Here is a 17,135-nt window from a genome sequence, read left to right as displayed (position 1 = left end):
TCTTGACAGTACTTGAAAATCCTTGATTATTTGTCTTTGCAGTTTGTGCAGCTCCTGAAAGAGTACTTTTGATTTCAGAAAGTCCTTGAGGGAATGCCAAGTGTTTAAATATTTATATCTCCCTCTTAGAGATTTCTGCACTGTACTAGATTTTGCAATATAATGTTGGTTTCTGTTTAGCTGACATGTCTGGTTACCAGCACTTCAAAATTTGCCATTTGCTTCCTTGCAGTGAGTGAAAAAAATGTGCTTTCAAATCTTTAGGCAACAGTCAAGCAACTATTTGCAAGCAGGTTCACACCTGATGTGTGTGGTGGTCTCTTAACCCCAGATGGCACCTGCTTGTTCAGACACTGTTGCAGGGCAGAGGTCCTGCTTTAGAAATATACAGGGTGAAAACTACTTCTTGTATATGACATATCAGCCCAAGTTGTCTTCTCAAAATGAGGTGGGGTAGAGCTTTTCAAGCACTGAGGGACCTTTAAGCTTATGCCTCAGTTTCAGAATTCTGGGCATGTATTATCCAGAATTTCAGTAAAAGCCAATGAGATCTAGACTCAAAGTGTGCTACAGACTTAGACAATGAGGTTACAGTATGCCAGCTGCTTTGCCATAGCTGAGCAGGTGCATACATCCCATCCAGCACGTCCACTGGAAGAAAAAAAAAGATAAAAGTGATTTACATAGCTTGAATTTTGCCCCGAAGCAATATAAAAAGAATGAGTTTTCTGCTATGTATTTAAACTTAAAAACACCCTTGACTAAAATAATGAAAGTCATCAGTCACCTTGGCTGAAATAATTGTTGTAAGTCAGAGGAAATTAATTATGTGTCTGAATGCTCATGTACTTCTGAAAGTGTAATTTAGGCTGTTAAACTGTTTAGGCTTTTTAGGAGATCTAATCCAGATTTATTACCACTGGTACCCAAGTGTATGAATATTGACTTTTTAATGGTAACTCCCAGTATTAACCCTCTGTACTTTAGCTCTGCATTTTAATTCTGTATTTGAATATATATTACTTACAATTATATTCTGGGTGCCACTTTTGAGAATACTTTTCTATTCTTATTCTACAGTAAGATAACTTCACATAGCTACCACTATTTAAAATCTCTTGTTGTATTTAAAATACATTTTAATTAAACACCTTTCACTTTTTTCTGCCTTATAAATGTCCTATCATTTGTTTCAAGACACATTATAATTTTAAATGTAAATTTCAGAGAGGTGCTGAGTCAGATGAGTATTTTCCTTGTTTTAGCCTAACATATGTTTAGTATGAATATAAGGTTCAGGTAGTTTAAGACTTTCAGAGATATTGTACAACAGCTGGTTTTGTTAATCCTCACAGCAGTCCTGAGAGACACTTGCTGATACTATTATCCAGTAATTGAGCTTTGTAGAGGGACACATGGGGGCAGGAATAAACCTGACTGAGAAATATTGTGAGCCTGATTTTCAGGAGCATTTAAGACTCACAGTTTAAGCACACTGAAAAAGCCTTTCTAATTTTGTTAGGTTTTATTAATTCTGAAATTCAGATATAGATGTAATTCTTAGAGACAGAAGGACTTCTCCCAAAACAGGTATCTCTTCTAGATTGTACTAAGTTTGGGAGCATAGGAGAATAGAAAAATACACTGATATGATGATGTGAACTGATAATCATTTTGTCAGAAGTGATTTTGAAAAGTGAAAGAATATATTCCTCTAACCTTTTGATTCTTTTCCACTGCCTGCACAATTTTATCTGTCCATACACAAAAAAATGCACAAGATTTTATTCCTTAAGGATTTTCTGAACTAGTTCTCCTGTGAACATACTCTTCATGTTTTTTTCTGGCACTTTATAGGCTGTGCATAATTGTTTTAATCCAAAAGCAAAAATCAGATAACCAACTTTTTATGTTTGGTCACTTTAAAGTAATCACTTTGCTTAATGCACACATGTAGTCTTGGTTTTCTTTCCAGAATATTTTTCAGAATGCTAATATATTATTTTGTGCAGTGCCATTTATTGTTATATACAGGGGGACTGTACATGACAATAAATAAGGGCACGTTTAGACATATTCAGAAACTATGTGGTAAACTTTCTGAAAGGCCACTGCAGAATATTGCAAGAAGTGGCATATAGAAGTAAGCATGAAAATATTTCTTAAATCATCCTGAAGACACTTCTGCTAATTATGCTTTTACTGTGAAGTTTTCTACCTCCAATATCTAGCTCTTCAAGCTGGGATCGATGCACATTACTGATGTATTTTTCTTTTCATTATATCCATTGGAGAGTTATTAGCTCAGCATTTCAAATCTATCAGCATATTTTACTCTGAAGACCAGTAATAAGAACATGGTGAGGAAAAAGGACAAAATGTTCACAGATGCCATAAGAGATGTGAAACCAAGGCTAAAAATACACTGTTTCTCTACTAGGCCAGTAGAAAATGATAGGGCTGAAGCAGCTCAGCATGCCTCAAACTTGATTCTTGGGTTGACATTTCTAATATCAGTCCCCATGAGCAGCAGTTACTTCTGAGAAAGACCTAATTTATAAGTGTTGGTTTGGAGTGCTGCTCCTTCATCTTTTTTCTCTGATATCTCTTCCATGATACCAGTACAGCAATAAGTATAGTTGCATCAGAAATACACATACAACAAAGCAACTGTGACCAATTATTCACTTTGCATCTGCTTGTTTGCATAAGATTAATTATTGCTGTCTTCATTATTTTAACAGAGGTTCAGCTGAAGTTTCTTGAGAAACAGATTTGTTGTAAAAAATAAATCTTGCCAAGAGCTTCAGATGTATGATTGCAATTTTACTCCCTCTCCAGTTTTTAATATCTTTCTCTTCTGCCCTGTTCCCACATTACTGGTGGGAACAAATTGAAATATCTCAGGCAGAGCTGGTAGTTCACCAGGACATGTAGGAATTGTTTCATTCCTACATACAATACGTATGAAAGAAATACATGCATTACCTATGCTTTTTGGTTTTTTTTTTTTTAGTTTTCACTATTTACTGATACTGGTTGCAAGTTGTAAAATGTATTTTGTCACTGCATTAACCCTCCATGTTGTTGCTTCAGAGAAAATTCCTTACTTCTCAAATTCTACTTGCATGCTCTCAAGGAAACAAAACAAGATGCTTTCTGAGCTGAGGGAAGAGGAAGAGGATGCTGAATAGGGTGCAATACTGTCTCCAAGTAGGGTGCCAGGCAGTAAGGTTATGTTATGGATGTTCTTTCACATTCTATCTCCCATTGCCATGTGCAATACCATTGTCTTTTGCCCTACTCCTGAAGTCATACTTACCATTTTTCTCCAGGCTTGCTTGCTAATTTTTTGTCCTTATTGTTTGGTACTGTTAAATTTCTGCTATGAGCATGTATTTCAAGCTTTCCTTTTTTTGATATGCATTTTTGCATGTCAGTCATGTGACCATTCCTACCACCAGATAATATTGAATGAAACCATGTAGTATGCACGCCACAGCTAACCACTTCAATCTGATGCTTCACATCTTCGTCTTCATCTCTGAAGTACTGTGGTTATGTGAATTGATGACATTTCTTGAAAGATAGGTATTTCAGTTGATAGGCAGGACAATGAACCTAAGGAATTATATTTAAAAAAACCTAAAGCAGCATTACGAAAATTATTGCATATATGGTATCATATTTAGTTCTGCTATTACCATGCTTCTCATTCATTTTGTGAATAACACTTGATGCTCTGTAAATTCCTGGTTAGAAAAAGGTTTCTTATTTGATATCATCCTGCATTTTCCCTTCGTGGACTCTGTCAACATCTTCTGTATTGGGAAGGGGCAGCTGTTTTTCTGATACTGCCATTTGAAGCATGTGCCAATGTACTTCTACTGAAATGCTGTTCACTTGCAATGTATTTCTCATTGATTTATATAAACTATATTAAATTGTCATATTAGTAATAGATTGCTGGACAGTATTAGACCACTCGTAGTGCATTGATTCTCATCTGATGTAGCCCCTGGAGTTGGAAGGCATGCTGCTGGGACATGGTTGATACAGTTGCCTTTTGGTTTGGTCTCTCTAATTTCAGAAATGATCTTATTTTATTCCTTGAGAAGACCTGGTAATATTCTAGGTATCATGACATAATTAAGGGATGTAAAGCTTGGAAAGGTCATAGTGTGTTTCATCAGCTGATGCAGTTAGTAAGAGTGGACAAGTTTTCAGATGCATAGACCTTCCATAACTTTAATATATAGTGCATTTTTATGTGAATAGTATCTGTTCTTATCTGACCAATCATTTCTGAATATTTGCATTATAAAATAGATTAGTGCAATTACTTTGTGTATAAAAATTGTCTATATCTAGTATATCATATTAGCACAGAATATATATGTATAAATGTTTCATGTTAATGTGCAAAAGAAATTGCAATAAATTATTTTTTCCATGGACTTCTAGAAATCTTGTGATTTTCTTTTGGTAGAAAACTTTATTTCATTGCTTGATACAAAAAAAAAGTATTTTCTCCATTAAATAATTTGCAGTTCATATTTAAATAAATTGTTGAGGCATTGTTCCAATGTTTGCAAATGTCCAAATGTCTTACATATTCACATTAATGGATCACATCCTCTAATTAAAGTAGTGTTCAAAATGTTGAGGTTAATGCTTTAGAAATAGTAGATGAGGTGACAAAAATGCATAAAACCTTCCTTTGAAACCCTTGGGCAATATTTAACAATCAAACGTTATTAGCTGTACACTTTGAGCAGGATGTACATTAGCAACCCAAGCTTTAGGAATGGGAAGTGAAGGGAGAAAACCTTATACTTTCTTCCCCATCATCTCACTGCTGGACAGCAACACATCCCAAGACATCATCAGAGGTTACCCTCTCTCAGACAGGTCCGCAGCAGCAATGTGGACTGATCAAGTTGTTCAAGCTTACAAAAACTGCATGGTGACTTTGAAAGACGTGGAATTTGTGACAGCTGTGGTTGTGCATTGATATAACTCATATGCAAATGGTTCTGAAGAAACTGAAGTTCTGTATCACACTTCAAGCTGATGGAAGATGTCATGCCAGAAAACTTAAATAATGCTCTGGGTTTATATTGTGTCTTCTTAATAATTTCAAAATATTAAAGCTCCAATTAAGCTACTGTGTAACATAACCAGTTTCTTAAAGCATAGAATAATAGCTCATATTGTGTTCATGTAAGAGCTTTTTATCTCAGTACAATTTAGGCACTTGCTTCTGTTACTAAAACTGGTCTTCACTTAACTGCTGCATTCAACTACTAAATTTATAGTTTGGTTAAATTTTACTCTCAGCTAACAGTTAAACACTTCTGCAGGTATTTAGTTCTTTTATGTGTGTTCTACTGCCTCTTTTATTTAACTGTAGTGATTTGCTTTTTCAATAGAAGCTCTCTAGCTGAAACATGAGGCAGAGTAATCATCAAAGTCTGTTTCAAAGGTCTTTATAAATGTATTTTATTCTGGTATTTTTCTGTTTAAAAAAAGAAAAACTGGAACAAGGAGAAAAAAGGGGAGATCAGCCATGAAATTTCAAATTATGGAATGCTAAGTTGTTTGGAATCTCCTGGATCTTATGCATTCCTGTGAAATCAGACAGGCAAGGGAAATTGATTTTCAGTGGTGTTTGTGCTTTGGCTGTGCAGGGGACTCTGTGACTCTACTGCTGTCTTAAAGTGGGCACTGCAGCTGGCTTCCAAACTGCTGGGTCAGTCCTTGGTAGGAGCAACATCTGGGGACATAACTTCATGTTTGATTTTTTTTAAAACAGAATTATTAACAATGGATGAGATGCTCATTTGGATATCTGCTTACAGGATTATCACAAACATGTCTTTAGTGAAAGGGTAGTCAGGCACTGGAACGGGCTGCCCAACGATGTGGCGGAATCACCATCCCTGGAAGTGTTCAAAAGGCAAATAGAGGCAGCACTTGGGAATGTGGTTTAGCAGTGAACACAGCAGTGCTAAGTTTACAGTTGGGCTCAATGGTCTTAAGAGTTGTTTTCCAGACCAGGATTCTCTGTGAAGGCCATCCTCCAGGAGGGAGGCATGAAGACAAAACTGATAAGATTATGTGAGATTAGGTGGCAGTGCAAATCATATCTGATTGGTTCCAAGCTCACTTTTGAAAGACAATCATAGGCACAAGAAGGAAACAGGAAGGGATGTGCTAGCATCTGATATGAATATAAACTGGGTGATGCTGGAGGCCCCAGAACCTTTGCTTTGAACAAACCTCTAGTAAAATCTAAAGCTAATCCATGAGTGTGCTGCAGGCAGTTGTCCGCTACAATGTATGTTCTTGTACTCTGCAATGTCTATAGCCTTGTCAGCAATACCTCTCTCTATGGAGCCAGAGAAGGGTCTGAGGCATCTGTATCCCAAAATGTGTTTTTCATTCACCATGTAGACAGGTCAGCATTTTACTGTATTTTACTGTACTGCAAAATGTTTATTCCATGCATTTCTAGAGCCATCAAATATTGTTAAAAAAAAAAACAAGTTGGGTCATGAGATTCTAGCACTATGAGAACTTAAAGAGAATGTAGTATTTATGTTCTCCAGGCAGTCAGCATACTGGTACAAATGGGATCTTTTGGGCAATTGTAAATTAATTCTGCCAGTCACTGTGTTGGCTTATCACATCCAAGTAAGGGGAAGTGACTGGAATTACAGTCCTGTTTTATTTTAACAAGATTTTATTTTTCATTATAACAAGATCCCTTCTTTCCTGGAGGCAGTCTGAAACTCTTGTTATTTCATGCACCAACCCGACCATGGGAGGGGGAGCAAGTAATAAGCCAGTAAACAGAGCTGTGCTAAAGTAAGTGTAAAAAAAAAAGCAGAAACCAAAAAAGAGGTTCTATTCCCTGATCTATAGCTGCACATACAAGGCACTGAAGTTTTTTCTACTGTTCTTTAGATGTCTGTCTGACTTTGGGTGACACTTTGGAAAAACTGCAACAACACATGCTATCTCTACCAATTAATTATTTGTTATTAACAGGAAAAGGCTAATGTTCAGTTTCATCATAATCAGTGGGTCTTTTTGCCAGTATAACTGTTTTGGAGATAATTGCAAGAGTGGAATGTGAAAACAATATTGTGATTATTATTCTGGGATGAAGATGTGGGATCTCTGCTATAAAGGTTTTGTCCCAGACTGTTCCCCATATCCAGCACTCACATTGGCATTGTTTTCCAGAGGTGATTACCGAATACAGATTCAACACCACAGGAAAGCTGTGCTTTCAAGGGCAGCAGTTTTGTGGGCTGAGGGTCCATCTGTTCATATGCTAGGCAGCTCTGGCAGGAAACCTGTGTGCCTTTTTATATTGTAGGTTGTCAGGGTCATTCTAGCCTTTAAAAACTGATTTTACACTTTGATAAATATGCTGTCCTGTCTAGTGCTCTAAAAACTGACTTATGATTAAAATGACAGAACTTAGCTGAGCCCCAGCAAGAGGCTAAAAATGTTCACAGTTCCTAGCTGGTGTTAATCATAATCCTGAACTGGAGACCAATTAAACCAACTGTCCTTAAGCCTTTGTTTAAAAATCAAACCAAACAAAACCTCCCACAAAAACTACAAGGCCACAGTTTTCAGATGAGGAGTAAAACTCTGGGTTCAGTATTGCTGCCTTAAGCCACTGTGTCAGTATGAGCACAGTGCTCTCATGAAGTGTATGAAAAATAAACCACCTTCATAAATCACACTGAAATATGCAGTGTATTAGGTGAAGAAGTGCACATCTATTTCTTACAAGTCCTAAACACTGGGTCTAAGGTTCCTGGAAAGAAAAGACAGCTTGTTATGCCTTGTTATTTTCAGATATTTTGTGCAAGCCAACTTAATAAGTGTAAGCTTTCCTACACAAAGTGTTCAGAAACAACCTAATTTCAAAAAAAAAAACAAAACTCATATAAGGAGGTTGAAGTGTTAGTATTCGTTTTCCACAGAGGGCATAGCAAAGCATTCAGAGCTTCAACTACCTGTACAAGAAATCCAAGCCTCACTTTCTGTCACATTATATATGTGTTTCTGGGCAATTTTATAATGATCTAGAGGATAAGAATCTTGCCCACAAAATAAGGATTCATGCCTTTTCACACAGCCTTTCCCACATCATCCTACCCTTCAGGCTTTATAGATGCTTATGTATATACACAGACACACATATTTGAGTGCTGCATGCTCTTGCACAGAGTATCATGAGTGGTGTACAGACTGCAAATTCTAAATTTGGCAGCTGTTGGAAGAATTTGCTTTCCTGAAGTTCTCAATTCTCCAAAGGAAGACCATGGAAATAACTACTGTTTTGCTTTCATCACTGGAAGAAAAGAAAGATCAATTCTGTTTATACAGATAAGTATTTAGTTTTGGAAACAATTGCTTCTTTCCATTGCTCATTTTATAAGTTTGAAAGGAGCAACTATCTGGGCAAAAGTGCTGGGTTAATAAGAACATTTCTATCTCTATGAGAGACTCAATCTCAATTTTCACTTGAACCGTATTTTCCAAACCATGCTGCATAGCTGTTGAGGAACACTGTCCATCCTTTTAGTTAATTGGTTTTGTTTTAGTAAAACAAAAGTGCTGAATTTCCACCTTACCCTTGACTGCCCCTGGCACCCTGAAGAAAATCAAAAGCCTTTTCCTTCTTGACTGCTGACTCTGCTTTGGACTTCAGAAACCACTCCAATATTTGTGGTTGTTTCATGTATTACTGGTGCTATTGATGCTATCCAAACCCCATACATCATGTAGCTCATTACATTTTAGTTCAGGAATACACAAATCAGATGTTTTGTCTCTGATGGATGTACCAATACTTTGTATCGTAACATCTCTTATGTGTAAAAGCAGGTAACATAAGCTACAATTTTAAATGAAGATATAATATTCCAACATCTAACATAAGACACGGTTACAATGGCACAGATCTTTGGTAACATTTTGATAAGGATTATGTAACAACAGTGTTGTTTCTTCAGTTCGAGAAAAGAAGTTCAACTTTGCCCAAGCAACACCCAGCAATCCTATAGCTACATTTACATGAGGGTCTTAGAAGGAAAGCATCCTAGAAATAACTAAAGGTTGTTCCCTCATAGGAGGTCATATTTGAGAGATAGTTTGTTTAAACCATTTAAGAATTACAAGGCAAAGATACTACAGGTATACAAAGACTGACGGGTCTTTCTAAACATTCAAATTCATCATTCGTGTGTAGTTTCTCATACAAAGATTTTTGGGTCATTTCTGCTTGCATAACTGATTTTATTGCCCCCTTGAATGTGAAGGCCCATGGCAAGTGTAGCACTGCTGCAAAAAATGTGTCTGGTCTGTTAATTAAGTGCTTGAAAGACCTCGTCAGCGCTTGAGGAGTGGCTTCTGTTGTAGAGTGCTCACTTTTCTGCTAGGAGGTCCTGCTGACCAACAGTGTCACTCCTGATGCAGAGTAGTCCATTTTACACATCTCTTTCTGTACCTTATGTTCATTTTCTCTACAGCTCTCTGGTAAATACACAGGAAAAGTTCTGTTGAGACAAGTTCTACTGAAGTGTCTCTGAATTGAAGACAGGAATTAAAAATACTTACAAATCAGGAAGAACTAATATATTATTTCCGGGCTGTTGCTTATACCTGGAGTATGCCAAAATTCCCTGCAACTGCTTTTATTCTATTCTGCAGTTCTGCAGTCTTCAAACTACTTCCATTGTTAATTATGAGGATGTGGACAAACTGGACGGACTGATGTTAAAGTCTTTGCTCCTTTCCCTCATCTGTTTCTGTAACAATTTAAATGTAATGCATCTCAGTTATGCAGATTTGAACTTTGGGTTGCATTTATGAGAGCTGTTTTACTTGCTCAGTCAAGTGCTTGAAAACATCCACAGGTCATTAGAGCAGGAAAGCTCCCTGCTTGTGGAAAAACAAAAAGCAGCTTTATTCTGGCTGATACGCAAGTGGGTGAATTCTATCAGTGCACAGCTTGGTGCAAAAAAAATTAGTAGTAATCAGTGGAACAGGACTCTGAGTGGGAAATTAGGCTATGAAAGGAGTAGTCCCCACCCACCAGCAGACAAATTAGTCAGGCAATAACTTTAAGCACTGCCATGGCTTTTTCAACTATGCTTCTTTCCTTCCTTCAGGGGCAGGTGGAGCAGATAATCAGGAGGGTGAAGAAAGGGAGACTTGCTGCTTCCTGAGCACCAGGCCTCATTTGGGCTTCTCTCATTGTCTGGACACTTGCACAAGCAGCAGCATTTGGGATGCACCTGCCTTGCCCTGGAGCAGAGGCAGTGAGGCTCTGTGGGTGCAGGAGACCCGGGTGAGGTGCTGGAGGCCCAAGTCCTTGCTGAGAACTTTATCTTCCATCAGCATCCAAAGCAACAAGAGTACCAACCAATGTTGCTCCTTTTCCACTTTTAACAAGAAAAAAGAGGGACAGAATTTGGGCACTAACAGATTCTGTAAGCACGGCCAAAAGAATTGTTTTGGTTTATGGATCTGAGAGCTGCCTGCCATCTGTTTTCTGTTCTGCTGTCCTTCACCTCTTCGGGGCAAATACTCATCTATTGATGCATGTGAACTGTGCGTTCATTTTAATTACCAAGTCCTGTATATGCTTTATTTCATCAACCTGCTCTTATTAATACAAAACCAAATGCATGCATTCAGAATACATGATAGAAATCCATTCCACTTGTAGCTTTCTCAGCAGGAGAGCCATTCTGTTCAGCTGATTGCTGAACAATCTCAGAAATTAACCCTCAACCTCTTTCTGCTGATTATTTGAAGGTAGAAAGCTTTTGAGTAACAGAGTGTTTATAAATCAAGACAGGGAGACTGAAAAAAAAAGTAGTCAAACTTTGTCCCTGATGTAATCCTGGAGAATTTTGCTAGCTTTAACCGCTATTGCATAGTTTGTTGTTAATGACATTCTTATTGATAAGTAGCTGTTGGATATTTTTGTTACAGGGCATCCTGGGTCTGGTCTTGATATCATGTAAAATACTGATCTGTTTGTGGACTTGTTTATATTCTTTATTAAGGCAAAAATGTCAAAATTATGCAGTTGAATTCAGAACTATATTTGTTGACTTTACACTGTGAGAATGCGATAAGTGTTTTATGTAGAGGTTAATTAATGGAGCTGAAGAGGTGAATTCCATTGCTGGGTGCAAATTCAGTAGAAGAGTATACCTTTAGAAGGTTTATTTCCTGTTGAGCATTATGAAGGACACAGAGGTTGAGAAAGCAAAATCTAGTGTTTCCCTTAGCACAGCAACTGTTTGGATCCTCAGCCCTCCTGATTTTCCTCAGAGATATGAACTATACCATCATGAGAAATACTCTCTTCTTCAATTGGAACCTACTCCTTCCTCTTCCCTAAAGAGATGGTTTTCACCCTTGGATGAATCTTTGGAATTGAATACCATTACTAATTTGCTAATAATGTTCTTGATTTTCAGACAGAGTTTTCTGGCAGTCGTTTCTTATTGGCTTATTATACTAAAAACCTCCCATGGAGTCTGCAGAAACTGGCAATGCCAGCCAGTGAGAATTCAGACATGTGTCAGCAATAAAGAATAAATAGATTGTTTCCAAATATAGATATAAACCTCATAATGCAGTATTTGCTAGTGTCACCAGCAGAGCTTATGTGGGTGAGCATTTTCTGGAGAAAACCTAAAGATGTCATCAAAACAACTGGGTGACAGGAAGTTTTTCTGTCCACATAACTCAAAACTGTTGTTTCTCCACTCTTCTTCATACAACAGGTGCAAAACTTCTTTGCCTTCACAAGGGAGGCTCAGGAAGAGTCATGTCTGTCACATGACAGTGCTCTTGCTGTTCTTTGCTTGCTGTTAAGGCCATTTGTTTTGAGACATCTAAACTTTTCTGTGCAAGAAATAAGAATGAGAGAAAAGGTAGTTGGCATTGCCTGCCTAACCACACTTCCTTATCTGACCATGTAAAGTGGCTTCCCAAACACACAGGTGCTTTGAATTGAGGAGCGAACCAGGTGCCTTACAGTTTTCTAAAGCTGAAGGACCTTTGGAACAGGGTCTGTGAGGTACTTAACACAGCAGAGTCCTTGTCTGAACTGGAATACTGGAAAAAAAAAAACAAGGAGCAACTTACACTTCAGGACAAATGAATTCTCTAAAATCTGGTGCTGTAATGCATTCTATGACTTCACTTCTCTCAGGTAGTTTTTATAGAACTGTGTAGGTCTCTTAGTAACAGTATGGCCTTTAAAAAAATTTTTCCTCCTACTTGTTACTGTTTGCTTGACTTCCATGTTTAAACAGTGAGCAGCTTCTTATAATTAGTTTTAAAACAGACTTTTGTGTTGTTTGTCCAGTTAAACAGGGCTTTTTTTCTCATACCTGGTTTGTTTCATGTAGGACATTGTTTGCCATTTTTATTCATACATTGCTTAGATGTTTGGAGTAAAGCAACCCCAGAAAATTCCATTTATTCAGATTGCAGGAGAAGATTAAGATGTGATGCAGCACTTCCAGACTAGAGCATGCGCAATCTATAAGTGAACAGTATATTTACATGGGCATGGTCTGAAGTTGTTGGCATTTTAAGGTTGGAAAATTTCTGCTGAACTCTGGATCAAAGTGTATAGCATGTAATATGAATCCTACGCAATGGGGCTAGAAACGTTTAGGTGCAATTCAGGATTAAACATGTAGCAGGCCAGGTGACCAACAGGAAAATATTCCTGGGCTACTCCTATTAGGGAGGATTCACAGTAGGCCTTCTAAGTTTTGATGTTTTCTTTGTAGCTACTGTACACGAAGACCCATTGGTTACCCCAGGCAAATGGGTTGTATTAAAATTCTTAGCTAAAGTTATTGGGAGTATTAGTTACGGAAACTGCATAAGAAATGAGTCATTGTTGTGGGAGGCATATGGGTTCAGTTGAAAAACACCAGAAGAAAATTTTCATTTTTAATGAACTGTTTTTGCATGTTGTGTGGTATGTGTGCAGCCCTGACAAGCCCACGTTTTTTACAGCTTGTGCATGAGAGCATTCCTTGTTGTAACTGTTCCTATTTCTTATCTTCAGCTGATTCACAGTGTGTCAGGGGTACATCAGGAATGGTCAAGTGTGTAATCATCAATCCTGCCTTGCACACTTGTTTGGCAAGTCTTAAATAGGTAGAAGTAGATAAGGGAACACAATGCTGTGGTGAGATTGATATCCACAAGGGACACACACAACCTGTTTATTTAGTGTTCATCTCTTTAACTCAAAATGACTGGCCAAGGGGAGAGTGGCTTTGAGTTTCACAAAATAGGCAGAAATACTAATGATTACATGTGGGCTATCATCCTTTCCATTAAGGACCTTGAAGTGTCCTAGAAGTGGTACTCAATTTTCTAAAGCTCAAGGTTATTTCTTTGAAAGTAACCCTCAAGAATTAGCAAGGCAAAACTAGATATGCATTTAACCAGGCTTCCTGTTGCAAAATGACATTCTTCTCTGGAGATAGAAGTGTTCTAGAATTTCACATGGGAAATAATAGCTACATGTGTGAACCTCTTTCTCCTAGTTTTGTGGAAGTAGTCCTGATCCCACAAGATGCTAAAAAATAATCAAACCAAAAGCCACACCACCCTGGCCATTTCTGTCCTGAGACAAGAGATATGTGGGGATTCCCAGTTTAAACATCAATTGTGTGTGTAGTGGGAAGAGCCATTTGGAAGTTTCTGGGTTCTAAAGAGGCTTTCCTTCTTGTGGTGACTACTTTTAGTGAGGAGTGAACAGGGGGTGAGCATCTCCTGCTGGATAAAGGGACAGAGTGCAAGAGGGTTAACAGTGCAGGATGGCCATAAGCAGCATGAACAAGATGTGATGCTACCCCTGCAGCAGTACCCTCACCATACAGAATTTATCATTTATAACCCTGTCATGTTTCAATGTTGCACAAGTAATTAATATGGTACGAAGTTGGAAATATTTCCTGTATCCTGAGTTTATTAAGCACACCAACTGCCAACACAAAAATGTGTTTAACTCTGGATACAGTTAGTATGACAAGATGTACTAATGTTTATAGCCTAATAAGGGATACTCACTTCTGTGTACAGAAGTATGAAGTTCTGGAAACACTTCATACTTTGAGAGACAGTGTGAGTGAAACAATATGGTTTATGTTGGACTGGGAGTTTTTAGAATTACATGATCATGTTTGGATTTCCAAAATACTGAGCAGCTGTGAGGCAATGTTTATTTGTAAGAAACTTGGCTGTTTCGTGCTGCCATGAGGTACTGCTCAGGTGGGGAAGAGTTCTTTTCTGAAGTTTTGCCAGCACTAGGTTGACACACAGTGCAGACATTCGTATTTGGGCTAGGGTGTAGGCACAGCTAACTACCTTCAAACTTGAGTGATTATATAGGAAAAAACCCCCCCCCCCCCATAGTTTCAGCTTAAAATAGTTGGTGAGGATTAATTATTTTACCTTAACCAACACTTTCTTAACATTAGATCAGCTGGCTTGTTAAAGCTCCTTAAGAAATGCTTTGGTAGCTTATTTTGATGCAGAATGGGGATGGCTGTGTACTTTTGTTTGTTTGTTTTCCTCAGAAATCAATCTAAACATAGTGCTGCAAAGATGATATCTCTTAAATAACGGCAGGTCTAAAAAATGGCAAGCTTGTCAGGACCTCCTTTGAAATATTTCCCCAGCTGATACATCATTAACCAGTGGGAAACAATCTGCCTTCAGTTACTCTAAGAAATTCTGTAAGTGCTGAGAAATCAACTGTGCAAGAGGAGCCTTGTGAACAGCAGCCTAAGGTAAGTGGGGCATCTACTGGTGAAATGTTGCAGTGAATTCATCTACACCATGAGAGTCTGCTCCAAATCCTTCTGTACAGGCCATTCTGTACATTCTACATTTTGCTTTGCCAAATAAGCAAGTGCCAAACCTGTTTCCTGAACTCTTTGGGAAAAAATGCAATTATTTCTTGAATAATTCCTTACTTTCTGTCACTCCTTTAGAGATGTCTGCCATGTACATTGCAATAGCAGTATTGTGAGACGGTTAGAAAAAAGGAAATGAGCTAAAAAAACTTGTCAAAAGGTGTGATTCATGTCTTTAGCTATCTCCAACTTTCCCCCACCCCATTCTCTCATGGCAAGTTCTCTGATAGTTTATTGTCTTCATTGTACCAGGAGCTCTGACACTCTGACCAGAGATTGATAATGAATACTATGTATAAATAATACTCTATCTATAAACAGTGCTTTATGAAAAATACTTATAAAATTCATAAGTGAATGCCACACTACTCTATAAAATCCAGAGCTCCCAAACATAGGTCATTATCCACATAACTAAATTGCCTTCCTCTGTTCTTCAGAAAAAGTATGCAACAGTGTGAAATTCTCTACAGCATTAAAGTTTAATGACTTCTACAGAATGCATTTAAAAATGTATTTTAATTATTTTTACAAAATTCTATGTTGCATCTCTTTTTGCACATTAGACAAAGACTTGGGAGAAGCTTAAGGGAACTTTCCCAATCATATAAACTAATTTCATTGTTAGGACTACCATTTTAGAATCAATTGCTGTGGGAAAATCTTGCCAGTATGTTTACTTGGAGCATGGATGTGCACTTGTGAAAAGGAAAACTGAATAAATAAGTGACAAAGTATGCTAATTTAGGAGATGATCTGTTCAACTGTTAAAAGACCCTGTTTCTGCTGTCATTACAGATAAGACATTGTCACCCAGTCAGTAAAGCCAGACATTTCCTTAACACTTTTTAAAATCCTATTGTCATAATAGAGGAGTAGTCATACATCAAAATACAAAAGCACCCTTGCTTCTGCTCTGCTGCACAGCATACTTGCTAAATTTAGCTGTGCTGGGGAATCAATTGCTTTATATAATCTTATCACAAAACATTGCTGAAAAAACCATCGAAGTCTGCCACTTGACCTTGGGCAAAACAAGTCTTTGTGCTTTCTTCAGAACTCCTTCTGCCACATATGTTAAAAGAATCTGTAACCAAGCCGTGATTTCAGCTGTCCTTGTCCAAAGTCAGTGGAGTAAGCAAAAGTCATTTTAGTCTTGTTAAACAAAGCAAAGATTTCAGTACGTTCTCTTTCTGGGAACTGGTGCTTTTATGGCTGATTTTTTAGCATGTTCTGTGCTTCATTTCATGTGAAACATTGGACAGGAACAATACCAGTTTTGTTTTCTTTAGCCCTTACAATACTAATCTTATTTTATTCAGCTCTTATTAATAGAAGCAAACAAAACAAATCATTGTGATTGATAGCTACAAAACACTTTGATCTCTAAAATACAAGGTGTGCTTGATTACTATGTTTAAACTTTACCCTGCTTTTCTTTTTTTCCATAAGTTGGGTAATACCTGGTTCCTACTTCCAAACCTATAATTTCTTTTGGCTCGAGAATTCCACAGTTAGAAACTGTTTGAGGCTAGGAGAAATCTTTGGAGAAATATTGTGGTATGTTTGCTCTGTTCTTTCCATTCTTCCTCTGGGTTGGCTAATGCACACCTTGAACAGTGGGGTTAGAACAACTTTTTTATAGGGGTGCTGAGCCAAATGTGCCTGTGCTTGGTAACAGTGAGGGGAGAAAGTCCCAGCAGAAATGGAGTGACCAATAAATAAGAATTGAGGAAACAGGTTAGAGGACAAAAAATCAAGGCATCTCTTTCTAGGTAGCAAAAACATTTCCTGTGTTTCCTGAATTGCAAATCCTAGGGCTTATGCTGAAGGGAAGCTGTTGCCAATGATGGCCAAATGGTAGCATTTTCATTACTTTATATCTGACCTTAAGGACTTGGCTCTTCAGTAAATACACTTATTACTTTATTTAATCACTGCAGTCTTCTTAAAAAAACATGAGACTAAACTACTACTGCTCTATAAGCCCTGAATATTTCAGTATTCAGAAGCTTTTCTGAATACCGAAATAAATGTTCAGGAAGCCTGAATCAGTACCAAAGCCACCAAATTATTACACTGACTCATATTTAGTAAGACTTAGATGAAGCCTTTATTATCACCTTTCATGACATTAAA

The 17,135-nt window shown here is 37.6% G+C and overlaps 1 protein-coding gene across 1 annotated transcript in view; it reads left to right on the top strand.

Moving 5' to 3' along the window:
• The window catches only part of GUCY1B1 (guanylate cyclase 1 soluble subunit beta 1), a 40,512-nt gene extending 36,055 nt beyond the window's left edge, over window positions 1-4,457 (top strand). Inside the window, exon 13 of the mRNA XM_005415581.3 lies at window positions 3,140-4,457. Within this exon, the coding sequence (XP_005415638.2) occupies window positions 3,140-3,163 (24 nt within the window). The 3' untranslated portion in view covers window positions 3,164-4,457. The remainder of the gene's footprint in view (window positions 1-3,139) is intronic.
• Window positions 4,458-17,135: the final 12,678 nt, after the last annotated feature.

Source organism: Geospiza fortis, unplaced genomic scaffold, assembly GCF_000277835.1.
Source record: "Geospiza fortis unplaced genomic scaffold, GeoFor_1.0 scaffold40, whole genome shotgun sequence".
Lineage (NCBI taxonomy): Eukaryota > Metazoa > Chordata > Aves > Passeriformes > Thraupidae > Geospiza > Geospiza fortis.
The sequence above is the reverse complement of the archived record's forward strand: the minus strand, read 5'-3'. Positions and strand labels throughout refer to the sequence as shown.